Source organism: Candidozyma pseudohaemuli (genome assembly GCF_003013735.1).
Source record: "Candidozyma pseudohaemuli strain B12108 chromosome Unknown scaffold00001, whole genome shotgun sequence".
Lineage (NCBI taxonomy): Eukaryota > Fungi > Ascomycota > Pichiomycetes > Serinales > Metschnikowiaceae > Candidozyma > Candidozyma pseudohaemuli.
Window position 1 is genome coordinate 2,226,507 of NW_020194435.1, and position 14,640 is coordinate 2,241,146.

Consider the following 14,640-nt stretch of genomic DNA (forward strand, 5'->3'; position numbering starts at 1 on the left):
GTGCATACATTTTGTTCCAAGAATGCCTTTCCGTTAGATTATATACTCTATCGAGACCACTAGTCGAGGTCCATCTCGTCGCCCTTCTCCTCCTTCTTCTCTTCCTTCTTCTCGCCCTCGGAGCCCTTGGAGGCCTCTCTCTGAGCAGCCATCTTCTCAGCCATGGCGGCCATCTGCTCGGCCTCCTGCTTCTGTCTGATGGCTTGCTTCTTCTCCTCCTCCTTGGCCATGTAACGACCTCTGATAAGGTTACCGATGGCAGCCAACTCCTCGTACTTAGCGATGTACTTGGCCTTAGTCGAGTCGTAACCATCGTCATACAACCAGTCCTCAGCCTTCAACAACATGTCGGACAATCTGCTCTTCTCGTCGTCGGAGGCAAAGTCCTTGTACTGGTCCTCCAACTTACCACGCAACTCATAGATGTACTCCTCGAGGGCGTTCTTTCTGTCCTCAGTGTCGGCAACCAACTTGTCGGCGACAATCAAGGCGTTCTCCTTCTCGAAGAAAGCGGCTCTCTCCTCCTCAGTCAAGGCAGCTGACTGGACATCGAGGACCAAGTCGTCCTTCTTGACCAACTTCTTAACCTCCTTGTACTGAGGCTCAGCATCCTCGTCAACTTCCTCGCCCTCCTTAGGCTCAACCAACTCCTTGACGATCTTCTCCTCAACGGTGTGAGCAGACTCGATGGTGTAGAAGCCGGATGGGTCGTTTCTCAACTTCAACTTACAGGCAATGGAGCTCTCGCCCTTGTTGACCTGCACGCCCTTGATGTGCCACTTGGCGATCAAGTCCTCAACACCAGCTGGCATCTCGTTCTTGTTAGTGTATCTAGCCTCGACGTCGAAGTCACCCTTTCTGAACAAGGTGATGATCTTGGTGGATGGGAAGGTACCGCCTCTTGGGAAAACCTCCAAGTGGTCGTCATCCTCCTCTTCCTTGTCCCAGAAGTAGGAGACGGAGTATGGGTTGAAGTCCTCGAACTTGAATGGTCTGACTCTCAAGGTTGGCGAGTGCATGGCACAAATAAAAGCGTTACCTCTGGCGATAGCCTCGTCCTGATTGAGGGTGGTGGACAATGGCTTGCCGAAGATCTCAGACAACTTGTTCTTCAAGCTTGGAACTCTGGTGCAGCCACCAATGATCTCGATGGAGTCAATGTCGTCGGTGGTGAGACCAGCGTCCTTCAAGGCAACCTCAATAGGGACGTTGATTCTCTCCAACAATGGCTGGACAAACTCCTCCAACTCATCTCTGGTCAAAGAGGAAGACACATCGACGTCGTTCATGACGGACTCGATGTTAATAGGAGCCTGAGTGTTGGCAGACAAGACCTTCTTCAACTTCTCAGCAGCAGTGAGAACTCTGTAGTAGGCCTTAGGGTTCTCTCTGATGTCAATCTTGTACTTACCCTTGAACTCATCGGCAAAGTGCTCGGCAATAGCGCGGTCGAAGTTTCTACCACCGAAGTGCTTGTCGTAAGCAGAACCCAAAACCTTGAGCTCACCCTTCTTGACAGCAGCGATGGAGACCTGGTAGGAAGAGTGGCCAATGTCGACGAAAGCAACATTCTTTGGCTTGTCCTCAGGCAACTCATTCTGCTTGAAAACACCGTACCCGACGGCGGCGGCGGTGACCTCGTTCACAATTCTCACGGGGTTCAAGCCAGCAATTTTACAAGCATCGGAAGCAGCACGTCTCTGCTTCTCGGTGAACCACACTGGGACAGACAAACAGATGTCCACGATGTTGCCCTTGGTCTCCTTGACGGTGATGTCCTTAATCTTGTTCAAGTACATGGCAGCCAATTGGGTGGAGGTGAACTCCTGAGGCTCATTCAAGAATCTAACCTTGGCGTTGATCTGACCCTGGTCGTTCTCAGCCAATCCACAAGAGAAGTATTCAGATTCAACCTGGAAGTCTGGGTCCTTGTAGTTCAAACCCAAGATTCTCTTCAAGTTGCCAACAGTGTTCTTCAAGTTGGAGGTTTGCTGGTTCTTTCCGGTCTCGCCGATAAATCTATTCTTCTGGCCGAAACCAACCAAAGAAGGAGTGGAACGGTTGGAAACCTCATTCACGATGATATCGATTCCTCTGTTTCTTGCGCAGGCAATGACGGTGTTGTCATTACCCAAGTCGACACCAAATGGAGTAGCCATTCTGATTTCTCTAAATTAAGTTATTCTCGTGGTAGTATCACGTAGTATATAATACAAAAGCGCTGAGGCGAACTCTCATATACTATGCGAAAAACTACTTCGTCCGCGCACGACTCATCTAGAAGATTCGAGAACGATCTATCACGTGTGAAGCTTTTTTTTACTCAAATAAAAAAGTAAATGGGCATTTTAAATAGCTAGTACCTAATTTGAGGGTCACTAAACCTATATGAGTAGCTCCGCTGATCTTTTATGCCATATTAAGCCCGCTCTCTCACCTCTTCGCTCATGCTAACGGTACGCAGTACTGTATACAAAGTAAATTGTGCATGGTAGCTTCACACAGAGGTCTCGGCAAGTAGGGTCCAACGAAATGCTCAGACTGCACCGAGCTAAGATCGCCGATATGGCCCCATTCTTAGGCAGACCGAGTCAGTCAAAAGGTGAAGTCATTCTTGACAACTCAAGTTTCTTTTAACACCCGTTTCCACCTCAGACTGACATCCCTTCAAATCTCTAACTTTCGCTTCAGGTGCATATGAAAGAGATCATCATCAGTGAGTGCTCTGCTCCAACACCGTCAACAAAGTCATCCAACCGCCAGACTCGATCAATTGTAAATAGTCTTCATCTTTTTTATCCTTTGCGTAGCGGTAGAGACAATCAAGCTCATCATTGCTAAGGATTCCCATCTTTCGCAAGTAGACCAAGAAATGGAAATCAATGAGCAGGCTTCCATCGCCGCCTCCCAGCTGAATTTGCCTTTGGACAGCTTTCAAATCTTGAAGCTCGCCGAGGAAGTCTCTGTTTTCAACAACAAAATCAAGTCTGAACATCGGCTTTGGATCCAAGGGAAACGAATCCAGTAAAGTCACCAATAAAAATTCAACAGGGAAAGCCGGCTTTGCGTTCTCTTTCACCTCCAATCCGTACTCATTGATTTTAGAGTAAAACACATCAGGCACGTATCTTGATCCCTGTGTTTTGTTTATGCAAAGCATGTTTGGATGAGTAGAGGCAGATATGATGTCTGCCTTCACAAGTCCCTCAGCGCTTCTAGAAACTTGATATGAGTGAGGCTCAATTTCTCCTTTCTGATTACCTGTGATAACGCATGTGACGAATTTGGAGGAGAAATCCCGAGTCTCAGAAAATTTGCTGTAGTTTGGGTGAGCAATTTGATTTTTTGCTGCCATGAGAACTTCGAGACATGACAAAAAGTAGGACTCCTTATGACGTTTGCATAAAACAGTTCCATCCCTGCGGCCAGAATCGGTCAAGTCAGTAAACACGACGCCGACTTTTTGAAGGCCCAAGGCTTGAGCTGTGGAATCAACATCCTGTTCGTTCGGCCAATCGAGCAATGTAATTCCGTCAAACTCGCCCAGCTGAGGTGGCTCATAAATTGCTTCGACAACTGCTTTTATACCCAATGGAACTTTTTCAAATGCTTCGTACCTACCATAAAGCACGCCATATCTCTGGACACCTGATTGTCTCCACACATCGATGAAATTATTAAGAAGAGAAAAATCAGAAAACTCCACATGATCCACCATACGAAACGGTTGCTGTTGAAGGGTAATTGGGGCAGGTTGACATTTGGAACAGATTCCTCCTGGGTATGGGGCGTGGCCTCCTGGACAATGCAAGTTGATGGCGTAGTTTAGATCCTGCAAGGGTGAAATATAAGACGAGGCCTTGCTCTTGTTATTCTGCTGTTCGTTCATTTCCTTCAAATATGCATGGAACGACTTGTGCTTGATGCCTTGCTCTTTGAGATAGTTCTTGTCCCAAGGCGGCAATGGAGAACAGTATTCACACATTCCCTTGTCGCCATGCTTACAGAAGCTTGACTTTGGCCTCTTGATTAATCCATCCTGTGCGTCAAGAAGATCATCGACGGGGTGCTGCTTAACGGATTCCTTAGGTGCTGGTGTGATATCTCTCACAGGTATCGTCTGGTGGCGATCTGGTACTATTGAAGCAGATTTCTCCTGCTCACCGGAGTCATAAGTCACGAAAAGCATATCGCCATTCTTAAGGCCTAGGTCACCAAGTGACTTCTCGGCTAGCTCAGCGACTGAGGTCCCTTTATCGTTTGGCTTGTCGCTTATGAACATCAGCTTTGGGTCAGGGATGGCCCATTTGGAAACCACTTCTGTCAAGGGAGTCAGAAACTGGTCTGAGGGCTCAGCCTTGACCCTAAGCATACCATTTTTGGATCTGAATCGAATGATCATGATTTAATTGGGTATGTGGAGTTGAGGGCAATTGGTGATAGAGTATCTTGCCATACTTAAGAGATGTCACTATGCAGGTGATTCTGAGTTGGGCCCCAGGCTACTATAAAATGATTCACGTACAACTGTTAATGGTCAGGAAACAATTTAATTTGGCTCTCCAAACAATTTCGAAAGAAACATGAATTGATAGATGAGCCAAAAACCAGCTTGAACAAGACTCAAGTACTCATACAATGGATTATACCGAACCTGATATTAAAGATGCTCAATAGTCTCGAAAATAAGATTGAATTCCATAACGTTTTACAAATAAAATCCAGGCACTTTATCAAACCTTTTGTTTGGAAAAGGTTGTGTTTCTAATTGGTCTAGACCCATCGCTCGTCTTTCCTTGCAAGCTCATATAACAGCTCACTCTAATCATATCCAAAACACAGCAGCAAGTGAAGAGTAGTTAGAACCATGGTAAGTAGCCGTAATTGACACTTGCTTGAGAGATGATATTTCTCGATTACAGACTGCACTTTTGAAGGTATACCCCACGTTTTTCCTGAGCTCTCAAGGTGTTTCGATGCCTTTAATACCCCAAGCGCTGTAACGGGATCACAAATTACTTAATAAACCGCTTTCATCTACACCTGAGTCTTCCACAGTCGTCGTATGGGTTACTTCCTTTTTGATCGCCCAACTACGTCACCAGTGCGCCAGAGTTGTTCCTATAAAAAGCCTACCAAGCCACTATTCTATTGTTTCCTCGGTCCTTAGATCTCCCAGGCTTTAAACTAAATGCCACCCTGTCATTGCCCCCGGGTCTGTTCGACTCCAATTATAGCCACTGCATCTTTCAAGGAGAACAGTTATGAATCCCGGCCGATTACCCGAAGCCAAGATTTGACTTTAAGGATTATCAAAGCCGATCTTAAATTTCAAGGCACTCTTTCAGATCTCGCAAGCCTCGGCCGGGGCAACCCGATCTGCTTCAATTATTAACACAAATCGTGGAATCGAGATCCAAACCGTACCCCTAGTTTAGAACACTGTAGATGCATGTCGCCCAGAAATTGGACTCCCCTTTTAAGATGGTGCCTCTCGGAACAATGCTCGCACAGTAGTTTCTTCCATTCTGCACGGGAACCTGTCAAACCTGCGCCATAGTTGTTAAATCGACTTTTTTTTACAAACAACCTCCAGGTGGATTTCGCCATTCAAATGAGCGCATTCCCACAATCCTCTTATACCTGATTGGACTTTGCAAACCTGCTGCATCTTTCGTTTCGATCCGGCTCCCGGGCAGCAATGTTCCTGCGCTTTAGCGAGCCCTGCCTTCACACAGCCTACTGGTCCAAAAAACGTCCCTGACCAATTCGTCGATAAGCACCCTTTTTCTTTTATAGACCAGCATCAGCATGATCGCCCGGATCCCGCAAAATAAGCGGCTTGTCGTCGCCATCGCATCGGCGGTCGCCTTGTTGTTTATGTACTTGCTTTCTAATCATACCCTGAATGGAAGCATAGTCTATGTGGACAAGGCCACGGGTGAAATAGTGTCTGATTTCCAGAAACAACCCGCTCCTGTGCTGCCGCCCGCTCCTGCGCTGCCGCCAGTGACTAACAATGATGCCCCTTCCATCAAAGACAATTCCAAAGAGGAGAACGCTGCCTTTCAGCAGATCGGCTCGCAAGAGCAGGTGGGTAAGCAGCCTGGCGACTGTTTGATCCCTGGCGACAGAGTGAAAGCCACATTCGTCTCTTTGGCTAGAAATGAAGAATTGTACGACTTGATCAAGGCAATTAGAAATGTGGAGGACAGATTCAACCGCAAGTTCCGTTACGATTGGGTCTTCCTCAACGACAAACCCTTCACGCAAGAGTTCAAGGACTTGACAAGCTCCATCGTTTCTGGAAATGCCAAGTACGGTGAAATCCCAAAGGAACATTGGTCCTACCCAGAGTGGATCGACATGGACAAAGCTGCCAAGTCTCGTTCGGACATGAAGGCTCAGAAGATCATCTACGGAGACTCCGAGCTGTATAGACACATGTGTCGGTTTGAGAGTGGATTCTTCTGGAGAAACCCATTGTTAGATGAGTATGACTGGTACTGGCGTGTCGAGCCAGGTATCCAGGTGCATTGTGATTTGAACTACGATTTGTTCAAGTACATGGAAGACAATGACAAGGTCTACGGATTCACAATTTCCATTCACGAGTTTGAGAAGACAATTCCCCTGTTGTGGCAACACACAAAGGACTTCATCAAGAAATACCCACAGCATATCGCCAAGGACAACTTCATGGAGTTCATTAGTGACAACAACGGTGAGACATACAACTTGTGCCACTTCTGGTCCAATTTCGAGGTGGCTTCGTTGAAGTTCTGGAGGTCACAAGCGTACAGAGACTACTTTGACTACCTCGACAAGACAGGCGGATTTTTCTACGAGCGCTGGGGTGACGCACCTATTCACTCCATTGCGGCTGCGCTTTTTTTGCCCAAGGACAAGATCCACTACTTCGAGGACGTCGGATACAACCACGGAGTATACACTCAATGTCCGTTGAATCCTCAGTTCCGTTTTGAGCACCGCTGCGATTGTAACCCAGATAAGGACTTCACATTCAGAGGATACAGTTGTGGTAAAAAGTATTACGAGGCAATGAAGCTCGAGAAGCCCAAGGAATGGGTGGACTACCAGTAAGGAAGCTGCATTGCAGTCCACTGTGGAAACATAGAAGCGCCGTGCTGCAGAGAGCGTGTCGAGTGCGCTGAGGCACCTAAGCGAAGAGGCCGGACAAAGGCGTGAACAATAGTAATGAGAGTGATAGACCGGCGGACTTGAAGCGCATATTTTCCGATCCTTAAAGCGTGTCGCTTTCTTGTCTTTTGGCGTGTTGTGACTGCAATCTGCCTTGTTGAGAATGTCCTGTCTCAAACCAGCAATTAGCCGTCTTGCCTCGCTTCTCGCCAAGGGAAGCAGTGAAACAACCAGCCACATGAACTTAAAAACATTTTGAGTTTAGACGTATCGCGTATTTCGCCAGCTTGAAAAACTACGGGACCAGGAGGCATGTCCTATAATTAGTAGCCAATTCATTTTCTCAAAAGTCCCTCAGGCGTTTTTTTCAACTTTTCCTCTCCCTGGTCCCTCAATTTGGGGAGTGCACAGCCTAGGCGCGCAAGGAGACACGTAAAAGTGCGACTGTCTGGAGACGATTTTTCTTCCCACTACTCCTAGCAACATGGCTTCCCCAAGATCAAACGCCAGGTTGGTCAGATTCGCCATCTTTGCGCTAGTCTTGATCTTCTGTGGTTATGTACTCACCAAGGGATCCACATATGAGGCGCCACAGTCTCAGTCGGCGCCAGCTCAGGCTATCCCCAAGAACGAGCCAAACCAGAAGGCTGTTGAGGAGCAAAAGCCTTTGAAGGACGCATCAGCCCCAGCAGTTCCAGCTGCCCCAGAGCTTGTCAAGGGTGCTGCTAATGATGCCTCCAACCCTAACATCGCCAACAAGATCAAGGCGACTTTTGTTACCTTGGCTAGAAACTCCGATAGAGCTTCTATCCTTCAGTCCATCAGACATGTGGAGGACCGTTTCAACAAGAACTTCCACTACGACTGGGTGTTCTTGAACGATCAGGAGTTCAACGAGGAGTTCAAGTCTGCCGTCTCTGCCGTTGTTTCTGGTCAGACCAAGTTTGGTCTCATCCCTAAGGAGCACTGGTCTTACCCTGACTGGATTGACCGTGAGAAGGCTGCCTTGGCCAGAGAGGCCATGGTTCAGAAGAAGGTTATCTATGGTGGCTCCGAGTCTTACAGACACATGTGTCGTTTCGAGTCTGGTTTCTTCTACAGACACGAGTTGATGAAGGAGTACGAGTACTACTGGCGTGTTGAGCCAGACATCAAGATCTTCTGTGACATCGACTATGATATCTTCAAGTACATGAAGGACAATGACAAGTGGTACGGATGGACCATCTCTTTGCCTGAGTACAAGGAGACCATCCCAACCTTGTGGGAGACTACCCGTGAGTTCATGGAGAAGTACCCTCAATACCTCGCCAAGGACAACAACTTGCCATGGATTTCTGACGACGATGGAAAGACATACAACGGATGTCACTTCTGGTCGAACTTTGAGATTGCCAAGCTTGACTTGTGGCGTGGGGAGGCCTACCTGAAATACTTTGAGTACCTTGACAAGAAGGGAGGCTTCTTTTACGAAAGATGGGGTGACGCGCCCGTGCATTCGATCGGTGCCTCGCTTTTCGTCCCCAGAGACAAATTGCACTTCTTTGGCGACTTGGGTTACTGGCACGTGCCTTTCCACAACTGTCCCGTGGACGAAGAAACTCGTAAAGCCAAGAAGTGTGTGTGTGAGCCTAAGGACGATTTCACCTGGAGAGGCTACTCTTGCACGCCCAAATTCTTCTCCCAGCACGGCTTGAAGAGACCAACGGGCTGGGAACAATTCACTCAGTAAGAAACCGAAGGACTAGGAATACATGCAGTAGAAAGATCTGTTCGTAAGCATTTATTAGCGGCCCGCTGGAGCTTGCATCGAAGGTTTTTGCTGCATAGCAGGCCGTAACCTCCACGCCCACACGGAAGTTCCGTGTGAAATCGCAAGCCGCTTCAGCCTCGTCTCTAACCCAATATCCTTTCCGAATTCGTCGCTAAAACCGTTTTGGAATGCCATGCATTCCGGCCCACCGCCGCCAGCGCAAAATTCATGACTTCTGGAATATTTTGATTTTGTAGATCAGTTGACACTATTTCATGCGCTCCGGCCGTGGCACTTGTTTTCTTTTATTTCTTCGTTTGCAATGCCAGCTCCAGCTTGAATTTCATCATGCAACGGCTGCGAAATGCATAAATCCAAAATACCACATCCGCCAATGACACTGACAGCTCCCTCGTTTGATCCCTCCTGATCAAACAATACCATCTCGACGTCAAACTTTGCTGAAGCAGCGAAACGCCTCATTTCTTTGTGTTTCCGGCTTCGGGATATTTTTCCTTATTTTTTTTTTTTTCTGGCCCTGCCCTTCACTGCATTCCCTGCGCGGTTTCTCCATTCTCGCCTGTTTCATTCCTACAGAGAAGCCATTCTGAAACACAAGGCGTAGGGGGGCCCGATTTTCACCGTTTCTCAGCACGAGCCATATAATCCTCTGTTTTCCTCCTTTTGTCGAAATCATGCCCGAGCCTCGTCCTCGTCCGCCTTCCTTGAAGCTCGCCAACGACTCGGCGAGACACGATGCCATCCTCCAGATCGTATCTCCGATAGCGACGCTGTCCATGAGCGAGGATATGAGGAACACCGTCCGTATCAGCGAGTCCATTAAACGCAGACAGTCTAGCATCATCGCGGCCAAGAAGAATGGCGACACGTCCGAACCGATTCTGCCCACCCAATCCACGGGGAACACGCCCGTGAATTCTGCCGCCGAATCTTCAGCTTCCTCATCCTCAACATCCACCCTGTTCCCCAATGTCAAGGAAGAGAATGGAACCTCATCTCCGCTCCTGGCGTGTGACAGCACCCAGCTGAGCCCTGGCGCTTCCTACAATCTGGACAGGCTTGCATCCCATTTGAAGAACCGCTCTCTCAAGCGTGATAGGGTACCCAAGCCGCTCAAGCTTCACAATAATCCTGCTGTCGGTAGTGGCCCATACACTGCTGCCAATGCACACCCAGGCATGTACTCATACCAAACCCATGGGTTGAAACTGGCACCTCTCAGACCTTACTTTGCCCCCAGGATGGTACAGCGCTTCAGACGTCCACTTTCCATGGCTCCCTTGGGCACTCCTTTCGTTGTCACACCATACCGTAGAGAGATACCCTTCGATAGAAGAAAGCTCAGTGGTCCACAAACCGCTCCACCCGTCCAACCCGCGCAAGGTTCCAAAAGAGCTCGTCCAGTCCAAGATGTCTTCGTTGATGATGTGAAAAGAGCAGCACCACTACCGCTGCAGCCACCACTGGCTCAAAAGGCTCGCTTCAGCGTCACCGCCGATGACCGGCAAAATGCTACGGAGGAAGAGATGGAAGAGATGCGCCGCAAATGGGAGGAGAGCGACGAGATTTACGGGTCCATGTCCTTCATGGACAAACTGACCTTCCGGTTCAAGATCTTGAACAAAAATCTCTCGCTGGACGAGAAGAAGGCACGCTTCATGGAAATTTGCGAAACCACCTGGGACGAGTTCATGAAGCGTAAGTAGGTAATAATAAATAATTGGTACTACCCATGGCTGGACCGCCAATCTCACTAATTTTCGCAGCAATTCCTGGGGTAGGTTAGCACTCACCGATCGCCAGGTAGGTCACGTGCACACCTTTTGTCTTTTTAGAAGGCGAAAGACCTCACCTCAAATCGCTTAATACGTCCAACACAATCAAAATGAGCTTGTTGCGTGGTTTGATGACCCGCCGAGCGATAAGCTCTCTCAGCCTAATGAGGCCTAGACCTCTGGCTATTCCAAGGGCTGGCAGACCCTTTTCGACTGCTCCTAGAGTCCAATTTAGTCAGTCTTTCCTCAGACTACAGAAAGCTCCAAAGGAAGAAAAGAGCAAAGATGAAGATAGCAAATCCAAGTCAGAAGAGAAGTCCGAAAAGGAAGAAGAAGATCCAGAGACCCGGAGATACAAAGAGGAGGAGAAGAAATTCAGAGAGGAGTTGCGCCAAAAGCAGGAATCCTCAAGAAAGCAGAAAGGCAGAGATGCCTCTTTATTCAGTAAGGAAGGCCTCAGTCTTGTATTGATTTGCACTTTATTCACGATCCCTCTAACGTTTTACGCCACCGTGTCACAGTCCAACAAACGTGATGAATTATCATTCCAAGCCTTTAAGACCCGCTACCTAGAGAAGGGTCTCGTCAAGAAGCTCACTGTGGTGAACCGTTTTGCTGTTGAAGCCGAACTTGTCCCAGGAGCTTTCTCTGATGAGACCTCTCGCGATATGAATGGTAACCCATTCGTGGTCTTCACCATCGGTTCCGTGGAGGTGTTTGAAGAGGAGATGAATGCCACCCAGGACAAACTAGGTATCCCCATCCAGGAAAGGCTCCCAGTCTCCTATATCGAACGTGGCTCCTGGCTCAACATGATCATGCCCATCCTCCCCACTGTGCTCTTAATCGGTGGTCTCTGGTACATCAGTGTACGGAAGGCACCACAAGGCGGCGCAGGCGGTGCGGGTGGTATCTTCAAGATTGGTAAATCTAAAGCAAAACTTTTTAATCAAGAAACTGATGTCAAGATCAAATTCAAAGATGTTGCTGGATGCGAAGAGTCAAAGGAAGAAATCATGGAGTTTGTCAAGTTCCTTCAAGATCCTGTTAAATATGAGAAGCTCGGAGCCAAGATTCCAAGAGGAGCTATCTTGTCTGGTCCTCCAGGTACAGGTAAAACACTTTTGGCCAAGGCAACTGCTGGTGAGGCAGGCGTACCCTTCTTGTCTGTCTCCGGATCGGAGTTCGTCGAGATGTTCGTCGGTGTGGGTGCTTCTCGTGTGAGAGATTTGTTCAAGACTGCCCGTGAGATGGCTCCCTCCATCATTTTCGTTGATGAAATTGATGCCATCGGTAGAGAGAGAGGTAACGGTCGTGTTGCTGGTAACGATGAAAGAGAAAACACATTGAATCAGTTGCTTGTCGAGATGGACGGATTTGAAGCCTCGGATCATGTTGTTGTTCTCGCTGGTACTAACCGTGTTGACATCTTGGACAAGGCCTTATTGCGTCCAGGTCGTTTTGACAGACATGTCTCGATTGACACACCTGACATCGAGGGAAGAAAAGCTATTTTCAAGGTCCACTTGAATAAGCTTACTTTGAAATGCGTTGAGGATATCAGAGCATCCCAAAGTGATGTTGATTTCAACAAATACCAACAATTGATTGATGAAGCCACTGATAACCTCGCCGGAAGATTGGCTGCGTTGACTCCTGGATTTGCAGGTGCTGATATTGCAAACTGTTGTAACGAGGGTGCTTTGATCGCTGCTAGAGAGGATGACACTGCCGTCGACGTTCACCACTTTGAACTGGCTATCGAAAGAGTTATCGCCGGTCTCGAGAAGAAGTCAAGAGTTTTGACACCAGATGAAAAGAAGACTGTGGCATATCATGAAGCTGGACATGCTATTTGTGGCTGGTTCTTGGAGTATGCTGATCCGTTGGTGAAGGTCTCTATTATTCCACGTGGTCAAGGTGCCTTAGGCTACGCCCAATACTTACCCAAGGACCAATATTTGGTCTCAGAGGAGCAGTTTAAACATAGAATGATCATGGCACTTGGCGGAAGAGTTAGCGAGGAGTTACACTTCGAATCGGTGACTAGTGGAGCTTCAGATGATTTCAAGAAGATCACTCAAATGGCTCAACTGATGGTGTTACAGTTGGGAATGTCCGACAAGATCGGTAGCATCTATTTCGACACTGGTAATGAACAAGGAGGTTTCAAGGTGCATAACACCTACTCTGAAAAAACTGCCAAACTCATCGATGAAGAGGTGAAGCGCTTTATTGACGAGGCTTACGACGCTTGCAAGAAACTTTTGACTGAAAAGATTGAATTAGTTGATAAAGTTGCAGAGGAGGTCTTCAAGAAAGAGGTTTTAACTCGTGAAGACATGATCAGATTAGTTGGCCCACGTCCTTTCCCCGAGAGAAATGATGCTTTTGACAAGTATATCAAGGGCAACGACGTATACAAAGGCAGAGACCAATCAAAACTGTCCGACGAAGACAACAAACCCTCGGAAAGCGGCGGTGAGGCTACTGCTTAATCTAAGCATCATTAATATTGTACATAGAATTACACAGTCCTTATAGACCTCTATTAATCATTGAAAAATTCATCAATGGAGTCATAACCCTCAACTTTGTCGTCTTTTTCCTCTGAAGAGCAGGATACATCCTCCATAATTTTGAAAGGCGGGGCGCTGGGTATGTCTAAGCTAGAGTGATTCGCCAGCGAATCCTCGTATAGACAACTGTCTTCCTTTTCGTGTGTAACTGTAGGTGACTTACTTGAGGAGCATTTCTTTTCTTTCAGAGTTTCATCTGGATGTCTTGCGGAGCGCGATGCCGTATTTGGGAAGCCTGTTCTAGCCACTATCGGTTTATGCTCCTTCTTTATATGCCCATTTAATCGAGCAACGCTGCTATCACTGAACCCACATCCTAAAAGAGGACAGGCTCCGGTATCGTTCTCCAATGCTTGGACCTCCGAATCAAATGACAAGGGAAAGTGTAGAGCAAGCTTTCTAGTGCATAGCTCAGTGATGACAGATTTGATCCTTTCTTCATTTCCCTTCACTGGATATCCTATGAACGATAGCTCGTCTGCGTGTTTTGCCAATAAGTGGTTCTCATATCCAAGTTTCTCTTCTGTAATGAATGAGCAGTATTCAAAAGCACAGTTATACCAGTACGGTGGACGAGACTTTCGAAGCCTTTTCGTTGGAGAAATCGATGAGGAGGGTTTCAACGGACTCGAGGGAACAGAGCCCATACGCGATGATTGAAAAGGTGAAGCGTATAAATCCGATGCATCTGATTCATCAGATAGAGAGAGACAGCCTGTGCTTTCCTGATCAATTTGCAGTTGTGGTTGACGCCGCTTTGTTGGACTCAAGAATGTATTATGAAGATTATCGTTGGGCACATCGCTTCTCTTTAGAGGCGAGCCTTCTTTATGACGACGAATGTGATTTTCAAACCTCTCTCGTAGTCTCTCTTGGTGAGCTTGAACGCGTTTCTGATCACTATAAGCTTTATCGTAGGAGTCATCGTCAGCCCATATATCACCATTAACCTTGACACCTCCCACGATGATCTCATTGGGAGCCATCGAACGCAAGTGACCGTTATCGATGGTAATTTTTCCAGTTTCAAGATCAATCTCGTCTGACTCTAGATCGTCATCAATTGCCGAATATTTCTCGAGGATTTTCTCCCATTTCTCTTTGAATCTCTTGGTACTGTCTGTTTTGAGTTTGGAAATCTCGTCGCTCATATTTTTATCAGTAACACGAGACTGATTGAGGAACGGTGATACCGTAGATTCATCAGTATCTTCATCGAGAAGTATCAGTCTCTCGAATCGTGGCAGCATGCCGAGTGAGACGCTGGAAAACACGCTGATCGAGATGCGTCTCGTCTCTTATTACAACCTTAGAAACAGTCACGTGCACAATTTTGCCCTTTTGGATCACT

The 14,640-nt window shown here is 47.4% G+C and overlaps 7 protein-coding genes across 7 annotated transcripts; 4 read left to right on the top strand and 3 right to left on the bottom strand.

Annotated features, from left to right (window-relative positions):
* Positions 1-59: 59 nt before the first annotated feature.
* Positions 60-2,159, bottom strand: MSI3 (adenyl-nucleotide exchange factor; the record flags this gene model as incomplete). Its single annotated transcript, XM_024856419.1, has 1 exon — positions 60-2,159. The coding sequence occupies one exon, from the start codon at positions 2,157-2,159 to the stop codon at positions 60-62; it is 2,100 nt and encodes a 699-aa protein (XP_024716018.1).
* Positions 2,160-2,713: 554 nt separating this feature from the next.
* NPL4 (Npl4p) lies at positions 2,714-4,402 on the bottom strand (the record flags this gene model as incomplete). The annotated part of the gene is made up of 1 exon (XM_024856420.1): positions 2,714-4,402. The coding sequence occupies one exon, from the start codon at positions 4,400-4,402 to the stop codon at positions 2,714-2,716; it is 1,689 nt and encodes a 562-aa protein (XP_024716019.1).
* Positions 4,403-5,811: 1,409 nt separating this feature from the next.
* MNT2 (alpha-1,2-mannosyltransferase KRE2) lies at positions 5,812-7,104 on the top strand (the record flags this gene model as incomplete). The annotated part of the gene is made up of 1 exon (XM_024856421.1): positions 5,812-7,104. One exon carries the CDS (start codon positions 5,812-5,814, stop codon positions 7,102-7,104), a length of 1,293 nt encoding a protein of 430 aa, XP_024716020.1.
* Positions 7,105-7,645: 541 nt separating this feature from the next.
* MNT1 (alpha-1,2-mannosyltransferase KTR1) lies at positions 7,646-8,893 on the top strand (the record flags this gene model as incomplete). The annotated part of the gene is made up of 1 exon (XM_024856422.1): positions 7,646-8,893. One exon carries the CDS (start codon positions 7,646-7,648, stop codon positions 8,891-8,893), a length of 1,248 nt encoding a protein of 415 aa, XP_024716021.1.
* A 716-nt stretch (positions 8,894-9,609) lies between these two features.
* On the top strand, positions 9,610-10,641 carry C7M61_001004 (uncharacterized protein; the record flags this gene model as incomplete). Its single annotated transcript, XM_024856423.1, has 1 exon — positions 9,610-10,641. One exon carries the CDS (start codon positions 9,610-9,612, stop codon positions 10,639-10,641), a length of 1,032 nt encoding a protein of 343 aa, XP_024716022.1.
* A 233-nt stretch (positions 10,642-10,874) lies between these two features.
* On the top strand, positions 10,875-13,208 carry AFG3 (AAA family ATPase; the record flags this gene model as incomplete). Its single annotated transcript, XM_024856424.1, has 1 exon — positions 10,875-13,208. One exon carries the CDS (start codon positions 10,875-10,877, stop codon positions 13,206-13,208), a length of 2,334 nt encoding a protein of 777 aa, XP_024716023.1.
* Positions 13,209-13,261: 53 nt separating this feature from the next.
* On the bottom strand, positions 13,262-14,539 carry C7M61_001006 (uncharacterized protein; the record flags this gene model as incomplete). Its single annotated transcript, XM_024856425.1, has 1 exon — positions 13,262-14,539. One exon carries the CDS (start codon positions 14,537-14,539, stop codon positions 13,262-13,264), a length of 1,278 nt encoding a protein of 425 aa, XP_024716024.1.
* Positions 14,540-14,640: the final 101 nt, after the last annotated feature.